We start from the raw sequence: 24,073 nt of genomic DNA, 5'->3' as shown, positions 1-24,073 counted from the left end.
TTAGTCAGCCATCTTATCCAGCCGTTACTCAACGCACGGCCTCGGCACTCGGAGGGGGAAACAAACGAGCCGCCATAACCGCGGAGCTCAAGCGGCCATGGGAAACACGTCCTTCATAACGAGTTAACGGGCAAGGGCACAGCGTTGCGGGCGCCGCTACCGCGGGCTCTTCTGCTCTACCGGGGCGACGAACAGAAGCGGAACAGCTCCCACCGGCGGAGCCGAGAGCCCCTCACCTCATCACCGCGCTGCGGGGGCGCCCAGCAGGGGCTCGCGTCGCCAGCCTCCGCTCCAGCGGCCGCAGCCAATCAGCGGCGGGGGACACCGCCTCCTCACGCGTACGCCCCGCCCCGTGCGGGGAGCCGCCCGCCCGCCCGTTGCGGCGACCAGCTCCGGAGGCCGAGGGGCTGCCTGGCCGCGCCGCCGCTCCGCCATGTGGCTGCTGCCTGCTTGGGTGCTGCTCAGCGCCGTGGGCGCCGGTGAGTCCTCCTCGTCCTCCTCGTCCTCCCTCTCTCTTCCTCCTCCTCGTCCCACCTCTGAAGCTGGGCCCGCGGTACCGGGGCCTGAGGCACCCCCGTGCTCCCCCGCCGGGTTCTGGTGCCGGCGCCCCGGCAGGGCCCCGGGGCCGAGGTGGGGAGGGTTGTGCGGGCGGGAGAGCGGAGCCGCCTCCCCCGGTCCGCGCAGCCGTTGGGCAGGAGGGAAGCGGAGGGGCGGGTGCATCCTGGCGGCGGCGGAACGGGGCGTGGGGCGGCCGGTCCCGCGGAGGAAGCGGAGCGTCGCCTGCCCGCCCTGCTGCCGGGGTACCGGGAGGCTCCGGTTGTCCCTGGTCACCGTCGAGCAGCGACCGTGGCGGCAGGCGCGTGTGGCTGCGGGCGGATTAGTTGTGGCTTTCTATGCTGGGGGTGAAGGGGGGCTCCCTCCAGCCCTTGCCGCTTCCCTCGTTCTCCCGGTTTTGGGAACGCGTTGCTTCTTGCTGAAAGTGCGGGGGAGACGAGATAGCAGCGCAGAGCCCGGTAGCGCTAGGGCAGCTTAGCTCGGTGTGCGTAAAGAACCAACGATGATCAAAGTGATTTGTATCGGGTTGACGGCATTCCTCGATCTTAAAAGTTTGGGTGCTACTGATGTGTAAATAACATCTCGAAGCTTGCGTGCCACTGATGTGTAAATGACAGCTCGCAACCTGACTTATGTTTAATGTGCCTCAAGAAGAAACTCGTTGGGAGGAGGGGGAGTTAAAACCCCAAACCCATAACGTTTTCATTGAGGTGCAGATGCTGGATGTGCTCTTTACTGGCAAACCCCCTGTGTTTAAAGCTGACATGCAAATTCATGGCTGGGTTCCTGAATTAGCAGTAGACTGGCTTAAATGCTGAGTGCTGTTGCATGTTTTGTGGTCAGTGGGAAATGCAGGTGACCATCAGGCCGGGTTTAGCCAGTGTTGACATAATGTGCAGTATCCCCAGATTTGCCCTGCGTGTATCATTTGAAAGAGCCTTTCAATGGCAGCTTCACAACTCAGTGTTCTTCAGGAATAGCCTCTCCCAAACTGCTTAGTATAAGGCTCTTTTAAAACGGTCACTTTAATGAGACAAAGCTGATAGATAAACCATGAAAAGTTTGGGGCTAGGAGTCCTGCATGATTTGGGAACTGTTGCCAAAGGGTTCTTCTGATGACTTCCTCATCCCGTGAGAAAAAAACGGCTGAAGCTTGTAGTGACGGTACCATCTATAGCGAAGTTGTCAAGTTCCCTTTAGGGGGATAGCAGCTATGCAACCTCTTCCACTGAAGCAGTCATATTTGAAGAGGACTGATGCGCACATAGTGTGCGGCTTCTGTCGGTGCCCGTCTGCAGCCTGCTCGTTATTTCCCCAGCACTCTGCTGGTGAAGCAGTTTATATGCGTGCCTTCTTAATTGGCTTCAGGCAAAAACATGCCAGCTCTCATGGACTACACAACAGCAAAGTGGTGGAATCGGTAATTTACCAGCCCCCTGCCATTCTGTGCTAATACGAGGGAGTAAATTGTGGTAGATTGGTTTTAATTCCTTCAAAATGGCTGGGTTTTATTTGCTTTAGTAAATGTTTGGAAACGTAGCTGCTTGCTTTAGTTGCGAAGCACCTTTCTCAATGAAATGGAGCCAGCAGTGAATGAATTCTTCTATGAAATATAAATGTGCTAGCTCTATGGTAGAAAAACCCCTCCAAATCCAAACAAAACACAAAACCTAACAGCCCCACGCTCATAAACTGTTTATTGTGAAATAGCATTAAAATAAAACAGATGTGATTTCCCCCCCAGGAACTGTTGAAGCACTACAGCTTTTAACTGTGTGCATATGTTTTTTTATTAGGGCATCGTCTGAGGTTTGGCTACAGTTTGCCTTCGTTCTGCTTTTGTTACTTTCATTTTTTCAAGGTACAGTTAAAATAGTGCAACGCAGCGAGTAAACCAGAGAATAATTCCTCCTTCATTGCAAAAGTGCTGTCATGCATAATATGCGTAGAACCGGTTTATTATAAGCTTTTGATATTCAGTGGTAATCCAGTGACCCGTGTGAGAATACTAAAGCAGTGTTTCAAAGATCAGTGCTTTTTACATTTGATCTGAGACTCTCTGGCTGCTGCAAATAGTGACACAACTTGTACTGGGTTTTACTGGTTTTTCCCTTTCTCCCTTTCCCATAACTGAATTTAGTCAACAAATACCTGCCGCGCTGCTGAGCTGGTTTATACCTGTGAATGCCAGTGTCTCCTCTGAAGTCACTGGAAATACTCCAGTTTGTAAGTGTGTGTGCTTACGGTATTAGCGGTTGTGGTCTTGTTTTACAGCACTTATCTTTGACCATATTTGGGTTTATCAGTTGGATATAGTCAAGTGTTTTGCATGTTTAATGCCACCATGACTCTGGGGAGCGATGACTATCAGGACAGCTATAAAACCAAGTTACAATTTCACGTAAGTGAGGAAGAACGTGGAAAAGATTCCAAGCCTTCATATTTTGCAGTTAAGCTAGTTTAATTAATCTCTCTCTTCTGGTTCCAGGTGCAATTTAAATACTGATGTTATCATTTTTAGTATTCCTAAAAACAGATGAAAGATCTTCATTTCCAGTAAAATCTCGGCATACAATGAGGTCTTTCTTGAAACAGTGGTCAGGCAGTACTGCTGTTTCAGAACTGTGCTGCAGTGTGGGAGAAAAAGGGTAACAACCAGCAGTGATAACTTAGCCCTGTGTTGTGGTGATTTTTCATTGCCTGCATTTGAATGGTGGCATTAGTGTTGCTTGCAGTGGTTTATAATAGAGGTCGTTTATTGTTACAAATTCTCCGTTTTCAGTTCTATTGTCTATATGCTCAAATACTGAGTCAGTAATAATCTTATTTAATACATGGTATTGTGTGTGCACCTCCTCTGTCAGAAAGGAAAAGAGAATTTGCAGGGAACCATCTAAACCTATGGGCATTTGGCTCCACCTTCAGAGGCAAGAAGGAACAAATGACAAACCTCTGTTGACTGAGCTGCCCTGCCAGCCTTCTCAGAAGCATATAAGTAGAATTCTTCCCTTGAAGAACTGTGAAAGATGCTTGCGTGGAGCTGATGCCTGGACCTCCCTTTTTACATACCCGTGGGATGAGCAAACATTTGACCATCAATGGGACAAGCTGTGGTTAATGTTATGTGCGTGCTTTGCAGAAGCCAGGCCTTAGTGCAGTATTCCTGCCTGTGGCATTCTAGGGGAAGTGTCCGAGTAAGTGGCAACCCAAAGCTTTTATTTCTTTTTTCTTTCTTTTTTTTTGTTCTTGTTTTTTAGTTTATGATAGGCTGTGGTATCTATACATTAAATGGGTGTGAGAATGGCTTAAGTCTTTATAGAGGGACTTTGCTAGAATTAGAGTGATTATATAATTAATGCCTTTTTTTTCCTCCTTCTGTTACTCCCTTAAAAGATGGTTCTTTTTGTGTGGTTTCCCTTGAGAGGTTGTCTCCTTTTCCCAAGTCACATGTTGTAATTATTTTTTCTTTCTTTCTTTTATTGTATATTAAGGAATAATTCTGAATGTGTCCATTTTTGTTTCTCTGTAGGTTCTGCCCAGTTGATATTTAGTGGGACAGATGTTGTTCAAAGAACTGACTGTAATAAAACTGTCATTTTACCTTGCTATGTGACTAACCTGAAGGAGAACAACACAAATGTCATGTTTGTGACATGGAAAAAACAAGGAAATATCATTTTTTCTTTTGATGGAAGAAAACAGGAGTTTTTCAGAGATCCCGAGTTTCGATCAGCTGACTTAGTATCTCAGGCGGATTTACCCAAAGGTATTGCCTCTCTGATGCTTAGCAGTGCAGAAGCAGCTGTTGGAAATTACAGCTGTGAAGTAACAGAGTCAAACAGAGAAGGAGAAACAAGAATTGAACTTAGAAACCACTCAGGTGAGTTGCCTGCCATTGTGTTAGAACCTGTTGGGAGAGAAACCAGGCGAAATCTTACAGGCAAGAGAAAAATCATGACTATGACAATGTATTACTTGAAAATAGGAAAACTGTACCACCCAAGACTTCTAACTTGAATGCTAATACGAGTTATTTTGTATTCAGTTATAGGGCAGTGCTTCTGTGGGGAAAGATCTGAACACATTTTTTGATTCTGTAATAGCATCTAAAGATCATTTACATAGTCTCAGTATCTTTGTAATACTGATGTGAATACGACCATCACAGTGGCTGCAGAGGTCTTTTCTTTGAAGAATTGCTTCTTGGAATCTTTAGTGATGCTGGAAAAATTAACAGGCAAAACTAATAGGAATTCTACATAAGAACTCGAAAACTTGATCTGAAGATAGGCAGTTTTCTAGTGAGGTTGAAGATGCTGCTACTAGGTAGTAACTTGTAATGGTTGTCTAGCGTTAAATGTCATCTTCAGAAGGCAATGTGTAAAGTAGTGGTGACTAAGTGATAAATTTCTCATTTAGGGAGCCGTTTGACCTTATTTTGTCAGACGCAGCCCATGTGCTCTAGCTCCTCAGCTATTGAATAATGGGATCTGCTGTATATGTGCAGTCTGCCTAGCGTTCTGCAGCAGTGACGGTTTCGCTGAGTATAGATGTGTGCTGTTTATCTGTTCTGCTCAGGAGACTTGCCCCTTGCTTCTGGAAGGCTGCTAAGAAGCACTGAATGCATAGCATGCGGAGTCTTACTCATGCACTGTAGAATTGCCCTAGGATATTCCTGCTGTTAGTTTTTTCATTAGTTATACTATTTTTAAAGCTCAGAGAGATGTTACTTCTGGCCTGCTGCAGACATCTGTGTAATTCACAGTTGGGTCTTACCCATATGCAACAAATATGATCCTGAAGTGGATTGAGAGGGGCACAGACGCTGAGAGAGTGAGGATGCTTCAAAATCATTCAGTTCTTACAACACTGCAAAACAGGGGAAGAGGTATAGGCAGCTTCCTCCCTTCTCTTAAAGCTTCTTCATTACTCAACCGTATTGGACTGGTTTTGCTATTCAGTTTTAAGCTCTAGAAGAGGAAATGGTGCTTGAGGACATAGTAGAATTGGGTCCCATTTGCAAGCTTTACTGTTTTATTTTCACTTTGTTTAGAATGTTGAAAGCTGCATAACAGAGTACAAAGCAGGAAACTGATGTGGTTTTTTTTCTAATTTCATTTTCTAGTTGTCAGTTGCGGCGAGGAAAATACCCCAGCATCAAAGGAGATACGTGGTTGGTGAATTTAATAGTTGCAAGGTCACGTTAAGCTTGAAAGTGTACGCTAGGGAACGCAGAACTTAGTCTTGCGTTTGAAGGCTTAGCTGGAAGTAAACCAGTTGCTTGTTCTCTCTTTAACTTCTTGTGCATCGGTTTTGGGGTTTTGTTCCTCATTGCTCTAGAGAGACTCTTGAGATGGTAAGCTAAAAGAAGAAAGCATAGCAAGGGAGTTTTGAAAAAGGTTAGTGAGGAACAGAAATCCTGTACCAGTCCTCACTCTCTTGTTCCTGAGCAACAAATTCATGCTGCCACTGCTAATAGCTTCCAATTGCTGCTTTCACAAAGGCGGTCTTAAAAGAGCCAACCGTTCTCCATCTCACTTCACAGAATTCCTGGATTCGCCTAGGAAGTGGGTAGCAGAGCGAGCAAGATTATCTGTGCCAGTGCCCTTGTCTTTGGGCATGCCCTTTCCTCATCAGTTATCTTCACAGGAGAGTGACAGTAAAGTTTTCTTTTTTTCTTGTGTTTTTCTCATTTTCTCTTTTCTCACTTATTTTTTTCCTTTCCCCTTTTCCTTGTCTCTTCTTTTCCTTCTCCTGCCTTCTCCTCCTTGTCTAGAAGTCCATCTTGTTATTTTGGAACTGACTTCTTTATGTTGGCTTTCAAAGTAATACTTTTCCTAGGAATTCACTGCTATAAAACACCAGAGTAAGGGAAATGTTTTGCCAGAAAAATGTGTTCAGCTGTTTCTCTTATTTGCATGTTGCATGTCCAGCAGTATTGCAAGCATTTCCATACCATAAGTGCTTTTAGACTCTGAGACTGGACCATACATGATTCCATGTCGCACGCTGAAGTCCTAGCACATACCAGGCTTCACAGCTGCTTGCTTTTTTTGTGCATTGAAGTTAGAAGCAGAAGGGCTTCCTTTAAACAGTGCATTCAATTAGGCTTGTTTTGGCTGTAAGGAAGTTGGCAGATATTCCTGCATTTCTCTGCCTTTAGTATATTCTGTGGTTGCCTTCCATGTATGTTGTAACCACAGTATCTTTTTCTGTGACCGCCTGCGGGAGGAGGAGAGGGGAAAGATGGGAATCTGTGAATTGAAAACTGTCTTCAAGGTGTTTAACTGTCATTGAAAGTTGAGGGATTGCTGCTTAATTTCATGTTTCTGGAGCTGCGGATATAGCCTTTAAATATGGAATAAGTGCAAGGGTTATGGACCTTCATGATGACTAGAAATTTGTGGAAGCTGGAAGCAGGTGTGCAGGCAGAGGACCAGTGGCAAGTATAATGTAAAAAATGAAGCCTTTGGATTCCACTGAGTGAGTTTAAATGAAGTTATGAGCAGAGATGCAAGAATCAGCTGCATTTTCTAGTTCAGTGGAGATATTTTATATTGGAAGGTAGCTTACATGGTCTTACAGCACGAGTGACTGAACAGCCTAAGGCATCCAAGATGCAGGGGAAAAAAGGCTAAATGGATGATGGTGGGAGGACCTAAAATCACACATATAGAAGTGTGCAATTTCTAATCTTAACAAAGCAATGTTTCCTTCTCATTAAGGTTAGCTCCTGTATTCCTTACTGCACATCTGGGTTTCTTCAGGCATTACAGCAGTTGGAGATAGAATAGAATAGCTGGGGAAGCATCAATATCTTCTTGTCATTTGATATCAATTCTCATATCTTGCCTGCTTAGCCTGAATATACTGTTATTCTGATCAACCGTGCTGTTTGTAGTACCACAAGCTAACTAGCTTGTATTGCCGGACAATAGCATAAACATATCCTCTGCTCTAGAGGAGGTTAAGACCTCCAGTTTGGAGAATGTTAGGGTAACTAGAAGTACTGAAAAAAAGAAAATAACTAAAGAAAGAATAAATAGGTTGTCTCAAACAAGCTCAGAGTGAAAAATACATAGGTAGAACTCATAGCTTGCTTAGCCTGTTATAACTCTAATTGCTCAATACTTTATGTATTAGTTGGCAATGTAGAGCATAGCTGAAGAGGAGCCATAAAGGTAAGACTAACAACCTCAGTGTTTGTTTGCTTCCTACCATTTCTCTTTGCTTGTTCTCTAGGATCATGGTTTCTTCTAATGGAAAGGGCTATCATCATAACGTTACTATTCTTAGTTATTACTTTGTGTGCGGCTCAGTTAAGTGCTATTGGTAAGTATCAACTCTTTAATTCTTTGCAATTAATGATTTGCCCTAAAGATTTATCTTAAAATTACATGTATACCTAAAGGCATCTGTGTAAGATGAAAGATGGTGCTTACATCTGAAAGATGTGTGGTAGAATTGTTTCAGATAATACACAGAAAGGTATAGGACTGCTTTGTCAGGTATATTGGCTTTTGGTTTGCTCTAGAATCCTCTCCTGATCATCCTTGCTGTTATTTACTGTCATTTTGGGGCTTGGTTTTGGCATGAACCACCTGACACCATGAGAGAGTTAACTTATATACAGTTCTCAAGGTAGTTCCTAATAAGCAGTGTTACTTACAGGCTTTTCTGCTGCATAGTCTTCCATTTCCTTTCCAGAGAGCCTTGTGCTCACAGTTAGCTATGTGTTCAGGACACATAGCAAACATTTCTGGCATCAAGCTGTGAAAATGCTAGTCTGACATAGAATATGCAGAGTTTGGGACCTGTGAACTCAGAATATGAGCTCTTCAAAAACATGGGTCGTGGGGCTTCAGCGTGCCACAGTCATGCCATTGTGGATGCAGGCTCTGTGTTGTAAAGGGGTCTAGCCCTAAGCAGTGGGATCTGGACCAGCCTGCTCTGTTTGCTTGGAGGTCAAGGGTTGTTTTCTGGGGTTAAGGCTTTTAGCAGCTGTATGTCTTTATAGACAAAGATAGGACGTGGAGCCTTAAAGGGTCTGTGTTTAGAGCTGGTCTGCCATGAGGTGGTGTTTCCGCTGCCAGTACTGTTGGAAGCTGTGAGCTTTTTTGCATGTGTGTAATTTTTGTGGGGTATAATTCATAACATCTACTGTCATTGGTTAGAATAAGGAAGCTTTATTTCACTGTTGGTTCACCATAACATTATTGAATCATGAGAAACAGAGACATGTTTCATTTTACAGTCATAAAACCAGTATTAGAGAAGGATGGTCTTTTCTTAATATAAAATTGTTCACTGGTCTTTTAGCACGGGCTGAATTGTAATTTAACGTGGCCATTAATTATTTTATTCAGTGTTTTCAGAGGCAATACATCCATCAGTGTCAAGACATCCTCAGATGTGCTTTATACCAGTCTCCAACACTGTGCAGTGTAGAGTGTGCTTTATGGCCTAGTTTTTCAGATGGTTCCCTGTGGTGCAGTTTGTTACATCAGCCTTTGATGTAGGGTTTTTTTTTCAGCCTTTTCCAATTTGTAGACTTCTAAAACGATAAATTCTGCTTGGAGTTGAGGCCATAAGAAATGGAAAGAAATTGCACCCAGTGTGATTTATAGTAATCACATATTCAGCAGTCTGTATATAATTTCCTTTATTACCTTTTCATGAATGTCTGAAAGTGTAGTGGGACTCTTCAAGGGTCCATCCGTGAGCAGAGGTTGAAAACTAATACGTGTTTTTAAAATGCCAGTCCATGTCAGTGGGATGCTAATTCTGGATATGCTCCACGTTTTTCTTCTTGAAATTTCCTACAGTTATTTGCTTGCTGTTTGTGATTACCAATTTCAACATATATCAAGTTGGTGGTATATTAATTTTCAAGCTTTTGGAGCAAGAGCTGCCTTTTTTTGTCTTTGTTTTAGCAGAGTATAAGGCAGAAACGAATACAGTTTATTATGATGATGTATTTGTACTGTTCCTTCTTTTCTGAAGACTACTAAAGTGCTGCTGCTTTGAAACCCTCCACTGGAATCAACCATTTCTGAGATGGCTGCTGTTTAGCAGTGCACTTTTACTGAAAAGTAGTCTTGTCTACAGCATCTGAACATGTAGGTCATCTTATACCTACTCATCTTCAAAGTATTCTGGTGAGATGGGAATCCTGTTCCCTTGGGGACAGAGGTGATGCAGCTGAGTTCGCACAGTGTCACAGGGAAGAGAATTAAACCTGTAATTTCTGAGTCCCTGTCTGACCCTCACCTGGGTAACAGATTCACTGCAATATTATTTATAAGTGATGCATCTCCCTGAATTAACCTGCGCTGTGTCCCAAAGTTACTGTGATAACTTACCACCTGGATTTTATAGAAGGGTGGAATAAGAATCCTAATCATTAAATCTGTGTGTTTTAGTGGGAGAGTTATGCGTGTCTGATTGTTCTCCTCTCTGTTTTGTCTTCAAGTATTAAAATATGAAACTGTACCTCAGAAGAAAACGGGCATTATTGTAGCAGTCGCCGCCTTCGTAGTTGCTGCTGTTGTAGGCACTGTTCTTTTTGTCCAAGGTAAGTGCATTAAAATTGCCTTCCTACTTGAAGGGAATAAGAGCACCAGTGAACCTCTTCCATGCAGTAGTAGGGAAGTTAATACCGCTTCTTATTTGCTGTCTACTAGTTTTAAACTGAAAACAAAAAGGTAATAATTACAGAACACAACAGAACCAGCACTGTGGTTGTCAGGCCCTCAGGTAATCACAGGGGGATATGGACACCCAGTTTAGTTCTATTTTCTGTCCTGTTACTTTGGGTGAATATTAGGGGCTGGGGGGTGACTTCTGGTGCATCACTGACGTTTTTTTTCTGCACCCTAAAAACTCGATCCTAATGATTTACTTTTGGTGCTTTGTGCTTTATTCCAGTCAAGTACTTTTGTTTTACTGATTTCCATACAAATGTTTGCAGATGGCTATACTGCACAGAATCAAGCTGGCCTTGGCCTGATTGTAGTCCCTGCTGTGATTTTGGTACCACTTCAATATGTTATGTTTGGAATCGGTGAGCATTTATTTATTCACTAGCTCAAGAACATACTGATATTAAACCTGAGTGCCTTTTCTCTCCATCACATGATCTGCATACTGCTTTCATTTTCATAAATAGGTGCTACAATAGCATCCTGGATTCTTGACCTTCCTAGTATCTCAGAACAAAATGTTTAACCTGTACTTGTTTGGCTAAAATGCTTCAGGGAAGAAGTGTATAAGTTACCTGCTTGAAAAATGAGATTTGGGGTAGGACATCTGAGTGATTGCTGCTCTTCTTTCCTGGGTCTTGGGGCTGGGATGAGCAATTAAGTTGTTTGTATGTGTTTAGTTTTTTCTGCTTGTGGTTTATTTATAAACTTCTTTCTATAGACATAAATGTTTATGTGTCTGTGTATACATATAAAAGCCCCGAGTGACTTGCAGTGATTGTGAGTTTTGTTATTACACTGGCTGGCTGAGCTTGGAATTCAGGAGAACCTGTTTCCTAGCTTGATAGAAATGATCTGTCTCTTGTGTTTCTGTAGTTCAACTTTCCAAGTTAAAATTCTCTTTCTCCTTCTGTCTTTCCCAGTCTTTGATAGCCTACCACAAGCAGCATTTGCTCTGATAGGTTTGCACGTTCTTGGCTATGTAATTGCTGTGGTTGGTTTTGCACTGTGTGTCTCAGGTAAGCAATTTATATTCTGTAAAAGTGTCTTTTTCCTTTTGCCTATACCTGGGATTTCTTTAGCACTAAAATGCTGTGCAGATGGCTTCACTCCATTGAGTGTTAGCGAGGTACTTCTGTAAATGTGCTTTAGGTTTACTGTGCTAACGCTCTTTTATCTGGTGAAAGAAGAATAGCCTAAAAGTAGTATTACGTATATCGGTTTCATTAGTACGACCACATCCAGCATGACTGTGTTCTATGAGCAGTTGCTTTTTAAAGCAGGGAAGAACAGTTAATTAATTGTGCAACAGTTAATTCCCTGAAGAGTCACCTGAAACCACCACTGAGCTTTATTGCTGTTATTCTTACTGAGGCCTGGGGTACTTAGAAACTAAACTACTCGAACGATTTTCTCATGTTCAATGAATAAATCAGAAATCCCTTGTTAATCTCTGCAACTGATAACTGAGTTGCTAGGAAACTAATACCATTGAAACAGCCTAAGGAGGCAGATGCAGAGGCAGTAAACTTGGAAGCATTCTTCAGACTGTTCTAAGTCTGGTTGTGGCTGGCATTCTGTTTCAGTGCTGAAAACCAGTTGCTGTTTTGAAGGAACACCAGTTAAACACTGCATACGGTGATACCTCTTCTCCCTGCCTCTACCTCCTCCTTTGTTCTCTGCCTGCTTTCCCCTCTGCCCATGAGAAAACCCCACAACAGAGAAAAGGGTGAGCATAGGACTAGGCATCCTTGGTAGTATGTTCAGTAGTAGAATACATACTAATGCTAATTGGAAAAACTTTAACCCCCTGATTTTGTTTCATAGAGACGTTCTTCATTTTAACCATTGATTTGGTTGGGTATTTCATAGAATCATAGAACAGTTAGGGTTGGAAAGGACCTTAAGGGCCATGGGCAGGGACACCTCACACTAAACCATCTCACCCAAGGCTTCGTCCAACCTGGCCTTGAACACCACCAGGGATGGAGCATTCACAACCTCCCTGGGCAACCCATTCCAGTGCCTCACCACCCTCACAGGAAAGAATTTCTTCCTTATATCCAATCTAAACTTTCCCTGTTTAAGTTTTAACCTGTTACCCCTTGTCCTGTCACTACAGTCCCTAATGAAGAGTCCCTCCCCAGCATCCCTGTAGCCCCCCTTCAGATACTGGAAGGCTGCTATGAGGTCTAAAATTTATTTATTAAACACTCTTTGTCCTTGAAGTGGTTTCTAAAGATTTGTCTGTTCTGGGTGAAATTTCAGTGGGGTTGTGATTTGAGCTCAGTGCTTATTGTTTAGTATTCACTGAAGTATTTGTAAGGGGCACCCGAGTGTTGTCAAATGTAATAGTAAAATAAGCTGATGGGAGATTTCTGGTGAACCTCTAGAGTCATGTGAAATGGAAAATGGTTTTATTATGCTCTCAGATGGAAAGTGTTCCTAGTTTTTCAGGGTGACCTTTTCAGAGGTCAGGTAAGGTAGATGGTACCTGTATTTCTGGAAATTAAGCTCAGTGACCCTTACGTGTCAGTAGAAATAGCTCATCTTAGCTGGAGCTCACAGGTAGTTGAGATGACTTCAAGCCACTGGAAACAAGGATCAGAGGATGAGGAGTTTCTGTGGAGAACTAGGGTTAGTTTGAATAGCCTGCTCCTGCTCTGTGGTACCCCTGTAAACTTGGAGCATCCCTGTTACCTATGGTGGATTTGGCTCAGAACTACCCTCATAATCTGGTCCCTTCCCATTTTTTATCCTGTTTTATTAGTAACAGTCTTGTATTCTGTAATTGAATGTAGTTACAGTTCAAAATAAGTGGGATTGAAGATGTAAGTTTGAAATAAAATTAACAGAAGAATGTTGTCAGTTGCAGTGAGTGGCAGTAGAATAGCTAAACTCTAATAGAATAGTACAGCTAAGCAGGATGAATCAGTGAATGCCTCTGTATTGTTAAAGAATACATACATAAAAAGGAAGATGAGGAAATAGTTTTGTGATAGCTTTGAAAGAGAAATGAATCATGTCTGCATTTATCAGGTGTATTTATTTTAGTGTTCACTTCATGTGCAAATAGAAGCTTGTGCTTTTACTTGTGTCAGATAATAGTTTATTTTACCCTGTTTTTAACAGCCTGTCCTCCATTACATGGGTCTGTTGTGATTGCTGGCTTAGCTATTATGGCCATTGCAAATTTGCTTAGTCTGGCTTACGTGTTTATTATGGGTAAGTAGCACCTAATATTCTGCATTATTTTTTTTATTTTTCTTTTTTAGCATCTATTCAGAAGAACAATTTTTTTCTGTTTTACTTTCAGAAGTAGACACAATTTATTTGAACATGAGGTGCAATTTCACAGTTACCTAGTTCAATAAATTACTGCAAAGTTGCCTGTATGGTTTGGCTATGTTTCATAAAGCCTGTGGGCAATCTTCGAGTAAAGAAATTTACAGCTTATCACAATAAACTGTTTTGTGATCAACACAGACAGATTTCTTAAGGAAGAGTGTTTCCACTGTAGGATGGATGCTGCTGTTTAATATCTGCAGTTTCACAGCTGGCTGGCTGAAGCTTAGAACGGAGAGAGAGCAGATGGATTTCAGGAGTTGTCTGCACCACCCCATAAGCCATTCTACACAAAGGCTTATCAAAATACAAATGTGAAGAAGCAAAATCTGCCTAGTGATTTCCACTGGTTAGAGGCAGGTTAAAATAAAAGAGTGATTTGAATGCACACCTTTCATTTTAGTGAATCCTGGTCTATCTTGTGCTTAATGTTAAAAGCCAGGAGCAAAGAATAGCAATACTTTGTTTCAGAAACTGGTCTGTTCACCAGATATCAAAAAGGTGAGAGATTTAAAGGTAAAAAAGCCAGTCATGCCTGCTAAATAGGCAAAACCCATGGTAATGCTGTGTGATTGGAGTGCTGGCACACCACAGCGTAACATTATGTGGACTTTACAGCTTGGGTCTGAGAGCAGAATGACTGTTTGTTTCAAGCTGTGCATGAAGGCTCTTCAAACAGCCTTATTAGATTGGACACAGAACCTTGCAATTCAGGGTACATTGCTTCCAGACACAAGCTGATGTGTATGCAGTCAGTGCTGTCCCTATGTCTGCACTGAGCTATGCAGTCTTCCAGGTTTAGTATGTGCACACCATGTCTGAGCATGATCTGAAATGATAGACAAGGAGGATTTCTAGTGAAGAAGAAATTAAGGCAGAATGCCTGGTATTTGGTATCTGAGGTAGATGAAGATAAGTCAAAAATGTGACAGACCTGAAGCAAACCTTTTTACAGCAATACAAACAACTTACTTTGGGGTACTCATCTGTACAACTTTGTGCTAATGTTCTGCATTAATATTGCATTTGTATTCTGATTATGCTGGCTGAAGAAGTCAAATGTGACTGCTGGGGTGGATCCCAGCACACCAAAATAATCACAAAGAACGGTGTGTAACATAATTCATTTTTACAGCTGAATGGATGAGTGAGACAATTCGCAGGCTGTATGTGACAAGATTATTTAGTTCCTAAGCAGGGGAGTGCTCAGAGGCTTTAAGAACTTGCAGGTCATCATATTGAGTAGTTTGGATAACAGAAGCTTTGGGTTTGAGTGTTGCTTCTCTATCAGATATTGTTATTTGCTTGACATTTACTCATTTGCCTGGTCACTTTTTCTGTAATTATTTTAGGTTCCAGAATGAAAGATCATCCTCGTCCAGGGGTAAGCTTAAAATTAATAAATTTGGGGTGACTAGATGGCTCAGGGGATTGTAGTGAGATACTGAACCTTTCTTCACTAGTTCGAATTCAGACCAGGTTGGTAGCAAGCAAAAGTTCTGGCTGTGTAACAGATGTCTAATGTGGAGTGAGTTGGTGGTCTTCATTGTCCCTATTGAGTGTGTCTATAGTACTGTAATTGCCACCCTTACCTAACGGCTACACTGATTGTTGTGCCCAAATGGAATTTCAAGGGCTGTCACAAAAAGGTGGTGGATGTGAAGGGAAGTTTGGTGTTCTTTTACAATGCACTTTCACGTGAATTTATAAAGACGTTTTGCTCACCTTAATGAAGATGCTTTTCATTAAGCTGAGTGCAAAATACCATTCAATTTTTTTCATCTAGGTGGCCTATAACAAACACTAAGGGTTTGGGTATTTTTCCTATTGTCTTTTACACCAGAACCCTTTAATTTTTAATTCAGTGTTATTTAATATTGAATTCCCAGCTATATTGATGCTGCAGTCTTGATCTTTTTATCTTATTTTCCTGTAATGCCCCTTAATTTGCTGAGACCGTCTGAAAGCCGAATGTCTGTCTTTAGGTAACACAGAACAAATGGAAAAGCACTTTGTTAAAGAAGGCTTTTCAGTCAGTTGCTTTGAATTCTAGAGTAATCGTTCCTAAAGCAGTAATTTTCACAGGCTTAGGCAGTGCTTTCTGGTGATCCATGAATGTGAACTGCCTGATTGCTGGCGTTCTGCAGAAGCGAGTGAAGAGGCACATCTGAAATAGCAGTAAAATCTCCTTGTAGCAGGGGAGCATGGCGAACACTGTCACTCCATTTCTTGGCTGGCAGCCATCATTTGAGGCACATTTCCAGGTCTCCTCTTCAGTCTGGAGCCTGAGACCCAGCTGTCGAAGAAAGATGGTTTCTAGCAGTGGGGAGGAGAGCTGAATGCAGATAGGACAACAGAGATTTATTACTTTCTCTCCTTTGCTTTTTCTCATCTATTTTAATTTTAAGGAACAGTTTTCTGATGATTGCTCTCTTATTTATGAAAGGAATATAAGTGTGTAGAGAAAAAGGAAAGGTTCACAAAGTTAACTGTTACAAGAATGAGCCAAGAAGTGTATTACAGATACACTTCTTCCAAAACACTTGCCTTTGTATGACGTACATGTGCTTACTTGAGAATGGAAGCAGTCAGGGCAAGAGGAGATTTGTTTTGTTTAAAGTTAGTTTTTGGTTGTAAGTAAGCTTTGAAATGGAAACATCACAGAACTCCATTCTCTCCATGAGCTCATCTCTTTAGGCTGCAGCAAGGATTTCACAAGTAAAGAAATAGGCACAACTTACATGGTAGTGAATACTGTGTTATTCTCTGAATCAGAGACAAGAATGAAGTCAAAAGAAGTTTCTAAAGCTTAGTGGTAATTGGAAATCTCAGTCACTGAAAATAGCAGAGGGTCAGATACGGAGGAATTCAGGTGCCAATAATTCATGCCCATGAACTTCTGGAAGTTATGGGGACCTAGTGAAAAATGAGGTGGTTTAATATGTGGCTCATTTGCATTAAGGGCTGTTCAGCATATATTGCTATTCTTTGAGGCAGTAAATAGGTGTTATTTTGAAAGTATACTTTGATTCTGTGTAATCTAAAGACTATGGAAGACGTAATAACAGTGAAGTGCTTCATTTTGACACTGGGGCACACTCACAAAACACTGCTTTATCTTCTATTGAGCCTGAGAGGGGGAAAAGGGGCCTCTTTTGCAGTCTGCCATCTTAACCCATTACTGGTGTTTTTTAATCCTTAACATTTCTGTAGATTGCATGCGGTGTTTCTGATGGGTGTCTGCCAGACTAAACACGCAACCGTGGTGTATTTCCTTTTGAGAAACACTGTTGGAATACACTCCCTTGATTGCATGGCTACTATTCCTTTTAGTCATGCTGCTTTAGTACTAACCTTGGAGCACCTCACAGGATAAATCAGTTAGGTGTTAGAGCTTGCAAGTAGTATCTGCATGCATTTTGCTGCCACCTACAGGTATTTCATCGGAGATAAACCATATTCTGGGGGAAAAAGTGAATCTGGAGAATGCAGTTACTGGTTGATGTAATGTCTTTCAGAAGCCTAGTCATGAATTTTATTAACGTCCAGCTTTCTTCGTTTTCATAGAATCACTACTTACTGTATATGTCAATTAGAGTAATTTAACTGTGGCGAGCCAGAAGTAAACATGAAGGCTTTTTATACATATATATATTTTTAAATGTTTTGCAGAAAGCTGTAGAAGAACCACTAAATGGTAGGTGATATTTAAGGCTTATCTTCTAATTAAGGGATTAAGTATGGAAAAAGGTCACAAAATAATTGTAGCTCTCAATACAACAGCACTGAGATGGCAGATCGGTATGTCAACTAATGTGCTTGCGTGTGTTAGTGAGAGTTTGATCTCCTGATAAAATTATGCCTGCAGCTCCAGACTCCCTGTTCTAACGCTGCTGTGCTTGCTAGCCAGTGGCACTGTTTGACTGCTTTAGGCCCAATCTAATACCAGGATATTATGTCCATCCGCTTTTCTTTGCAAGAAGTTCGACTTCTAAGTGGAAAAGAGGCACAGGTCTTGAAAGTTGATGTTAATTCTTCTTCATAAGCATTTATCTTGGTGGAATGCTTATGATCATAGCAAAATTTATCCTTGTCACTCTGTTCTTCTCATATTGCTTTGGGTTGGGGAAACTCCAGCGTGGTGTTGGGAAACTGATAGTGCTTAAGATTGGGGAAATTAATATGGGGAAAGAGACTGAATGTTATTTAGCTTTTTTCTTTTTGCTATTCTCTTCACTAATTGGCATGCTGAGTAGTAGCAAGTGCTAACCTGAATTTTATAATTAATCTGAATATTAATTATGAAGCATTTCTTGCTGTTTTGCTCATTACTAACCCATTTGCTTGGCTTTTAAAGATGCAAAAGGAGTGATGTTAGAATGATGGTAAGTCCAAGTATATCTCCAGATCCTTGTTTTCATTAACATGTACGTGGGGCTTTTGATGTTTGTACCAGTACTACTAATATGATAGCATTTGAAGGACAGGGTTCAGTGCAGGTACTGTTTTTATTCAGCTTATATTTCACTGAAAAGAAAGAATACATATTGTCTGTATTACGCATGGGAAAGAGCGTGTGTTTCTAAGCAGTGAAGAGGATGAGTCAGAACTATTAAATAGTATGTTTGTGATCAAATGTGGGAAAGTCAAATAGTTTGTATGCTTTAAGTATTTAAGATGGATGGTCTGTTTCCTTGGTGGTGAGTTGTGGTTGGGTTTTGTTTTGGTGGTAGTCTTTGTTGATGTTAATGTAACTAAGGCTTCTCTGTGTATTTAATTGGCGATCTCCCATGGAAGTTCACAGGAAAGGGGGTTGAAAGTAGACTTTCTCTACCCCTTCCCCCTGTAGATGTTATCTACATTCTCTGGATTTTGTTAGATTGTATTACAATCAGATTTCACTCAATTTTATTATTTGTTTTAGGGTCAGATAGGAAGTGTTTAAAAACAAACAGAGCTTAAGCATCTTGATTAAAATTTAAGAACAGCTTAAATAAGTTCAACTTCTGTTTGAGAAACCTGCATTCTGATCTTCTAATGGAGCACTGTGACTTCTGCCCTTTGGATATTCTGTATGTTTAAAGATCTACCAAGCACAGTAATCAGAGATGTGTTATTTCAGTGTCCTGGCCTAACTTAAGCTTTCTTCTGATTGAAACTGCCCTTAATGCTGGGATTAGGCCTTTTAGATTTTTCTAATGGCCTGTAAGATTGCAACATGTACTACAAGTAGACTCCTCATTTATAATACTCCATGAAATGAGAGGGACTGTGTTAACTTGGCCCCAGACTTCCAAGCTGGCACCTAAATTGGGTAGCCAGGCTTGCAAAGTTTCTTGCTTCCTGCAGCTCATAGCCATCAAAGAGTAGCAGAATTTGCCTGGCCACATTGCTCTCATTGAAGATCTTGTATTCTAGATTAGATGCTCAGGTTTAAAAAATAAAAGTCTTTTATTGATTCTTTTCTATTCAGAAGCTGTATTTCTTTTTCATGGGAGTAGGATAAAAGAGCACTTGTTGATGCTGTTGGTATTTGGGTTTCTTCCTGGAAACTAAGCTTGTCATGAGGTATCCCTAGACCCTTAGCATAGTTCTCCTGCGTCAAGTTATGATGTTTTGCTTGTCAGGAGTAAAGTCACTCTGAATCTGTTACTTCAGAGTGTTAATTTGCTTGATGTATTTTTATATCATGCCACTTCTGGAAGGCATGAATTGACGATGTGACAATAAACGAGGTATGAGTTAGACCTAATTGGGAAAAGGTGCGTTAGTTGATGTTTTAAAACAGGCTTCCCTACAAATAGCATGGGTTTATGTTTCTATGTGATTCTTCCAAATACTCCATCGTATAATTTTCTAAACCAATAGGGATGCAAGCACTTTTGCAGTTTCTCCTAAATGTGTTGATAAATGTATACCACTTAGTGCAATGGGGAGTGGGAGGTAGGTCCTGCTTGTTTTTCTAGGCACTGGCTTGGGATCAGGAAGCAAATAGGTATTTGCCAGTCTATTGCATTGAAAACTGACCAGAAGAGAGATAAGTATGGGATCAGTACAGTTAGCACATGCTGAAGAACAAGGTAGAGTTTTGCTTGGAGATCCAGTTTTAAGTAAGTTGACTGTTTCTTCTTAGGTCTCGTTTAGTCTTATAGAAACATGCCTCTTCTTGTAGTGCTGAGGTGGAGCTTCCAAAAGCCCAGGAATCACTAATTTTCCATTTCATTTTGACCTTTAGGGTGGGGTTAGAAATCTGCTTTTTGTGCCCTGAAAGATGGCTCCTAAAAACAACAGAAGGTTTTGCAGATCAGAGGCATGGGCTCTGACTCGCAGGCTGGAGGCAAGAGCCTTCTGAGCTGAGCTCTACCCGCTTTGTTAACCTTCCCTTGAAAGCTCACACACACACACTGAGGGTGGAGGTGGGTCAGATGCTGAAGCACACTAACACAGAAAATAGTGTGTGAAAGCGAACCAGCGTTAGGAGTGAAGACAGGATGGGTCAGACAGCTAAATCTGGGAGCTGCTACAGCTGATTCCAGGTCGTGAGTCGGAGCTCCAGGACAGCATCCGCTCTTTCTGTTGTCGAGAGGCTGAAACATCGCTTACTGTTAGTGCCATTCAGCATCAGCGCTGAGTGTGCTTTCGGAGTTTGTGATAGAAATAGGTCATTTTGTAAGCTGGAAGCACAAAATGTTGCTGCCCTTCCCAGACAATCTTTCTGTCTTTCTTTAATTCACAGAACTGCAGAGCAATGTGATACATGAAAAGTACACCGTTGTTGATACACCGTGGCCTTGAAGATGCACTACTCAACGAGAAGAAATTCAGGAAACTAGTTGTTTTGCATGTGTGGCAAAAGTGCTTTTGATATAAATGAGGTCATTTTATAGTCACAGCAGCTGTAGCAAGGAACATGTGTGTTTGCCCACACGTGATCTTTCCTTCTTTTGTTATGGTATACGTGGGATGTTTGAGGGTGAGCATATGAAAAGCACTGTTTGCCCACTGCAGGGTCTCCCTGCAGGAATCCTTAGTGGTATTATTTTCAAAAGCTATCATTAGTCACTGCTTTGATAATGGGCCTGCTCGGCCCACAGATTGCAATACCATTTAGACTATTGTTTTCCTTATTTGTGTGCATGGGCAAGGTATGGTCATACGTCTATGATGCAAGCAGGAAATCAAGACTGTACAAATACATCTCTTTTCTGACATTCAGCAAGACTTTTATATTAAAAAAATAAATGCTTATACACAAAGTTCCATCAGTACAAAGTTTACTCCCAGCTCTCCTTAAGTTAGTAACTGGGTTCTCCTGATTCCACAAAACAGTAGTGTTCCTCTCTATGGACAGTAGTCGTGTGTGCTCTGGTGGCCAATATTTTAGTCCAGTGAGAGAGTTCTCTGTGCCTCTTCTGTATTCTTTGATGAGAAACTGCTCAGCTGTTGGAGCCTAATTCAGCACTGGGATTATGGAGCACAGCAGCTAGTAATTTTCATGCTGAATGTGGTTCTTGTGTGTGTTCATGTCGTGTGGTGTGTGGTACTGGAAGCAACTTCAGGCTTTCTTAACTCAGTGAATTTGTAAAAGTCATGGATGCTTCATAAAAATAGGAGTTGTCCTATTTAGTGTATATTTGACAAGAGTTTTAAAATCTTGTTTTGGAAACCAGGAGCTATTTCATTTCTGACCCAAGTTTGTGATGCTGCCGTTATATCACAAATAGATAAAATAGAAAGTAAGTAGGAGGAGCTGATGGGAAGCGAGGAGGCTCAGTTTCTGTATATATGTAAGTGGTACAGTTAAAAAAACATTTTTTTTTCTAGGACTTGCACATTCCATGAGATTTTACCACGTTTTATAACTGTTTTGAGAGCTGTTCCAATGCAGTTGGCTTCTCTTGGGCTTCATGTATACTTTGTAGAAATCTTGACGCTGTCTCCTTTTCATACTAAGGGAATATCTTTCAAAGGCACACACAGTTTTCTCCTCCTAACAATTAAAAACTTGGTTTGGAAAGCTCTTACCAAACAGTCATGTGAAAAAAAAATCCATGTCTTTAAAGATTTTTGAGTAATTTGGCACCTCTGGATGTGGATGTTACGAGCTAAGGTTCATATCCACGTTTGGGTGCGTGTTGCAGGGGTTCTGGTCTCTGCATATTGAGCTCCAATCTGGGTGCAGACACCTTGCATCAAGAATCCAACAGAATAAAATTGAGGTATCTGGTTGTACAACACTGACTCTCATGAACAGCCCTCTTGCTAGGGCTGCAGGAGTGAACAGCTTAAAGCAGCCCACGGTCCAGCCCTTGCTCAAGTCAGTGGAACTGGCCACAGTGAAGAGGGTTATTAATGTGATAAAATGTTAAGAAGCGTGTATGATTTACACTTTGCTTTCATGCCTTTAAGTCTGTCAGTGGGAGTATTCATCTAAGATTTGAGCTCCTGTGTATGAATCTTGATACAGACTTTTCCATAATCACAGCAATCACTACCTAAAGAAAGGGAGATTACTCTCCATTAACAATTCAGTATCAGAATTGACCTGATTAAGTACCATGCAGAGCTCCCTCTTTATAACTAGTGATTTCCTCTGGCGAGCTGAAAGTTGAGCAGTTGAGGAATAAAAACCAAACCAACTGGAATTATATTGTGGTATTCTGCCTTATAAAAACCATTATGTATAATAGCTTTATGTTAACTTCTGTAAAGCAGACTGCGCTAGAACCTGTTTGTGTCATGGTGGGATGAGGCCGAGCTGTTACTAAGCGTTACTGAAACAGGAGGAGCTCGATGGCTGGGTACAGGCTGCAGGAGCAATTATTGCCCCACAAATGGGAGAAACCCACTGTCCTGTTGTTGTGCTAAGGGCTCTGCTCTGGATTTCACGTGGGTACAGATGTACAAGTGAGCGTTTAAGAAGTCACTGATAACACCCAGCCTTTTCCCACCAGTATTTTCAGACCAAAGTTGTTCATAACTGTATGCTTCCATTCGTGAGTGTACGTGTGTATATATAAATATATAGACATTTTAAATATCTATAGCTCTATAGTCTTTACCCAAGAAAATGTTTTTATTTATGAATCATGAAACAATTTTGTAAATATTGTGCTAATATACTTAAAAAAATAAAGTCATTTTAAGTTGTTTTTGTGATTTTTCTTGTTGCTCTCACACAGCTGCTCTGTTTTTCCCTCCTTTGTACCCTCTCTGCCCATGGTTTGCCTATCGGAATGTCTTCAGTGTAACTTAGCCTGCTGCAGAGGGTTTTGGCTGGGGGTTGTTGGTGTTTCTCCTTAAAATAACCATCCAGTTGGGGGAAGAAAGGATGTAGATTGCTCTCTAATAACTTCTAATTGGGCTGACCAACTTCATTGTCACCCAGATACGCTGTGGGAGGAAGTATGAGCTGAGGAATAACCAGCTCCTTGCATGACTTCAGACGCAGCACAGCAGTGCACGCTTCCAGTCAAGTCTTCACAGTGGTGAAATGATAGATTCCTGTGAGAAGAGAGTTTCTTGTGCTGCTGCTAGAACACTGCTGCATAGCTTCCAGATTTTCTGTGTTTGACATCTATTTGAGCATGGAGAGGTACAAGAGGAGGCTGTGAGTCCTGTCTGAAGTGTTTCTGCTTGCACATCCTCTTCGGTGGGAACAGTTACTAGCAATTCCCTTCTTGTTCGGGGTGATTTGAACCATGGTTCTTACCAGGATGTCTTTTGTGATTTCCTTACACAGTTTCCTCTGTGCCATGAGCCACAGTTCAAGCTAGGCAATGTAAAAGCTTCAGCATTCTGCCGTGTGGGGACCTAACTGCAGGGTGAACTGCACACTTCAACTGTGGGGTGAGAAAAATGATGCTAATCTAAATAGAAGTGGTTGGAGAATGTCTCGATGGATTCGCATCCGGTATCCCTAATTTAGACTGTTCCGATCGGTTAAGCCAGGAAAACCAACCCAAACCTGAAGTATCATGTCCAGAAGCATTTTGAAAGAGCTTTACTTCTTTAGACCTCCATAACTGAATGCTGATGGCTGTAGTTGCCCGCCTTGTAGCAGAAGTGGGCATCCTCTGGTTTCTTCCATTTCACTGAAGAATTTACATGGGTTTTTTGGTCCACTGGATAATACTTCTGTGCTTAGTGTTGTGTGCCTTGCTCATAGATACAGCCAGTGCTGTCCTGGAGCTCAGTCCATCTTGCTTCCTATATTGAGGGCTCTTGAAAAGTGCATGAACTTGACCATCTCTTGCTGCCTTGTTGGTTGCTGACCATGCGTGTTGCAGAAATCCAGCAAGGGTCCTCCCGTGCTCCAAGCCCTGCACCCGTGTGCCAGCACTGGTGACTGGCTTTTACAGCCTCTGTTTCTGCCCTAACTGGGTTATGGTGTAAGGGGAAGGAGTCACCAGAAGGTGCAGGGAAAGGGCAGAACCAGATCATGTTTCAGTGGATCGATGCATTAGCAAGGA

General features: G+C 41.8%; 1 protein-coding gene across 7 annotated transcripts; it reads left to right on the top strand.

The window, feature by feature from the left end:
• Positions 1-326: 326 nt before the first annotated feature.
• Positions 327-22,753, top strand: CD47 (CD47 molecule). Of its 7 annotated transcripts, XM_062623928.1 has the most exons (12): positions 327-479; positions 4,085-4,435; positions 5,681-5,728; positions 7,798-7,887; positions 10,028-10,129; positions 10,526-10,618; positions 11,180-11,275; positions 13,389-13,481; positions 14,954-14,985; positions 17,274-17,298; positions 17,959-17,986; positions 20,338-22,753. In XM_062623928.1, exons 1-11 carry the CDS (start codon positions 434-436, stop codon positions 17,982-17,984), a joined length of 1,002 nt encoding a protein of 333 aa, XP_062479912.1. In that variant the 5' UTR covers positions 327-433; the 3' UTR covers positions 17,985-17,986; positions 20,338-22,753. The 7 variants fall into 7 exon arrangements, with proteins under 7 accessions (XP_062479912.1, XP_062479911.1, XP_062479915.1 ...); XM_062623927.1 differs by lacking the exon at positions 17,959-17,986; XM_062623934.1 differs by lacking the exons at positions 327-479; positions 17,959-17,986 and adding an exon at positions 3,571-3,749.
• The last annotated feature ends 1,320 nt before the right edge of the window (positions 22,754-24,073 follow it).

This window comes from Pezoporus occidentalis, unplaced genomic scaffold, assembly GCF_034315485.1.
Source record: "Pezoporus occidentalis ecotype Australia unplaced genomic scaffold, CSIRO_AGI_Poc_V1 ctg26, whole genome shotgun sequence".
Taxonomy (NCBI): Eukaryota; Metazoa; Chordata; class Aves; order Psittaciformes; family Psittacidae; genus Pezoporus; species Pezoporus occidentalis.
Note: the sequence above shows the minus strand (reverse complement) of the source record. Positions and strands in the feature narration are given on the sequence as shown.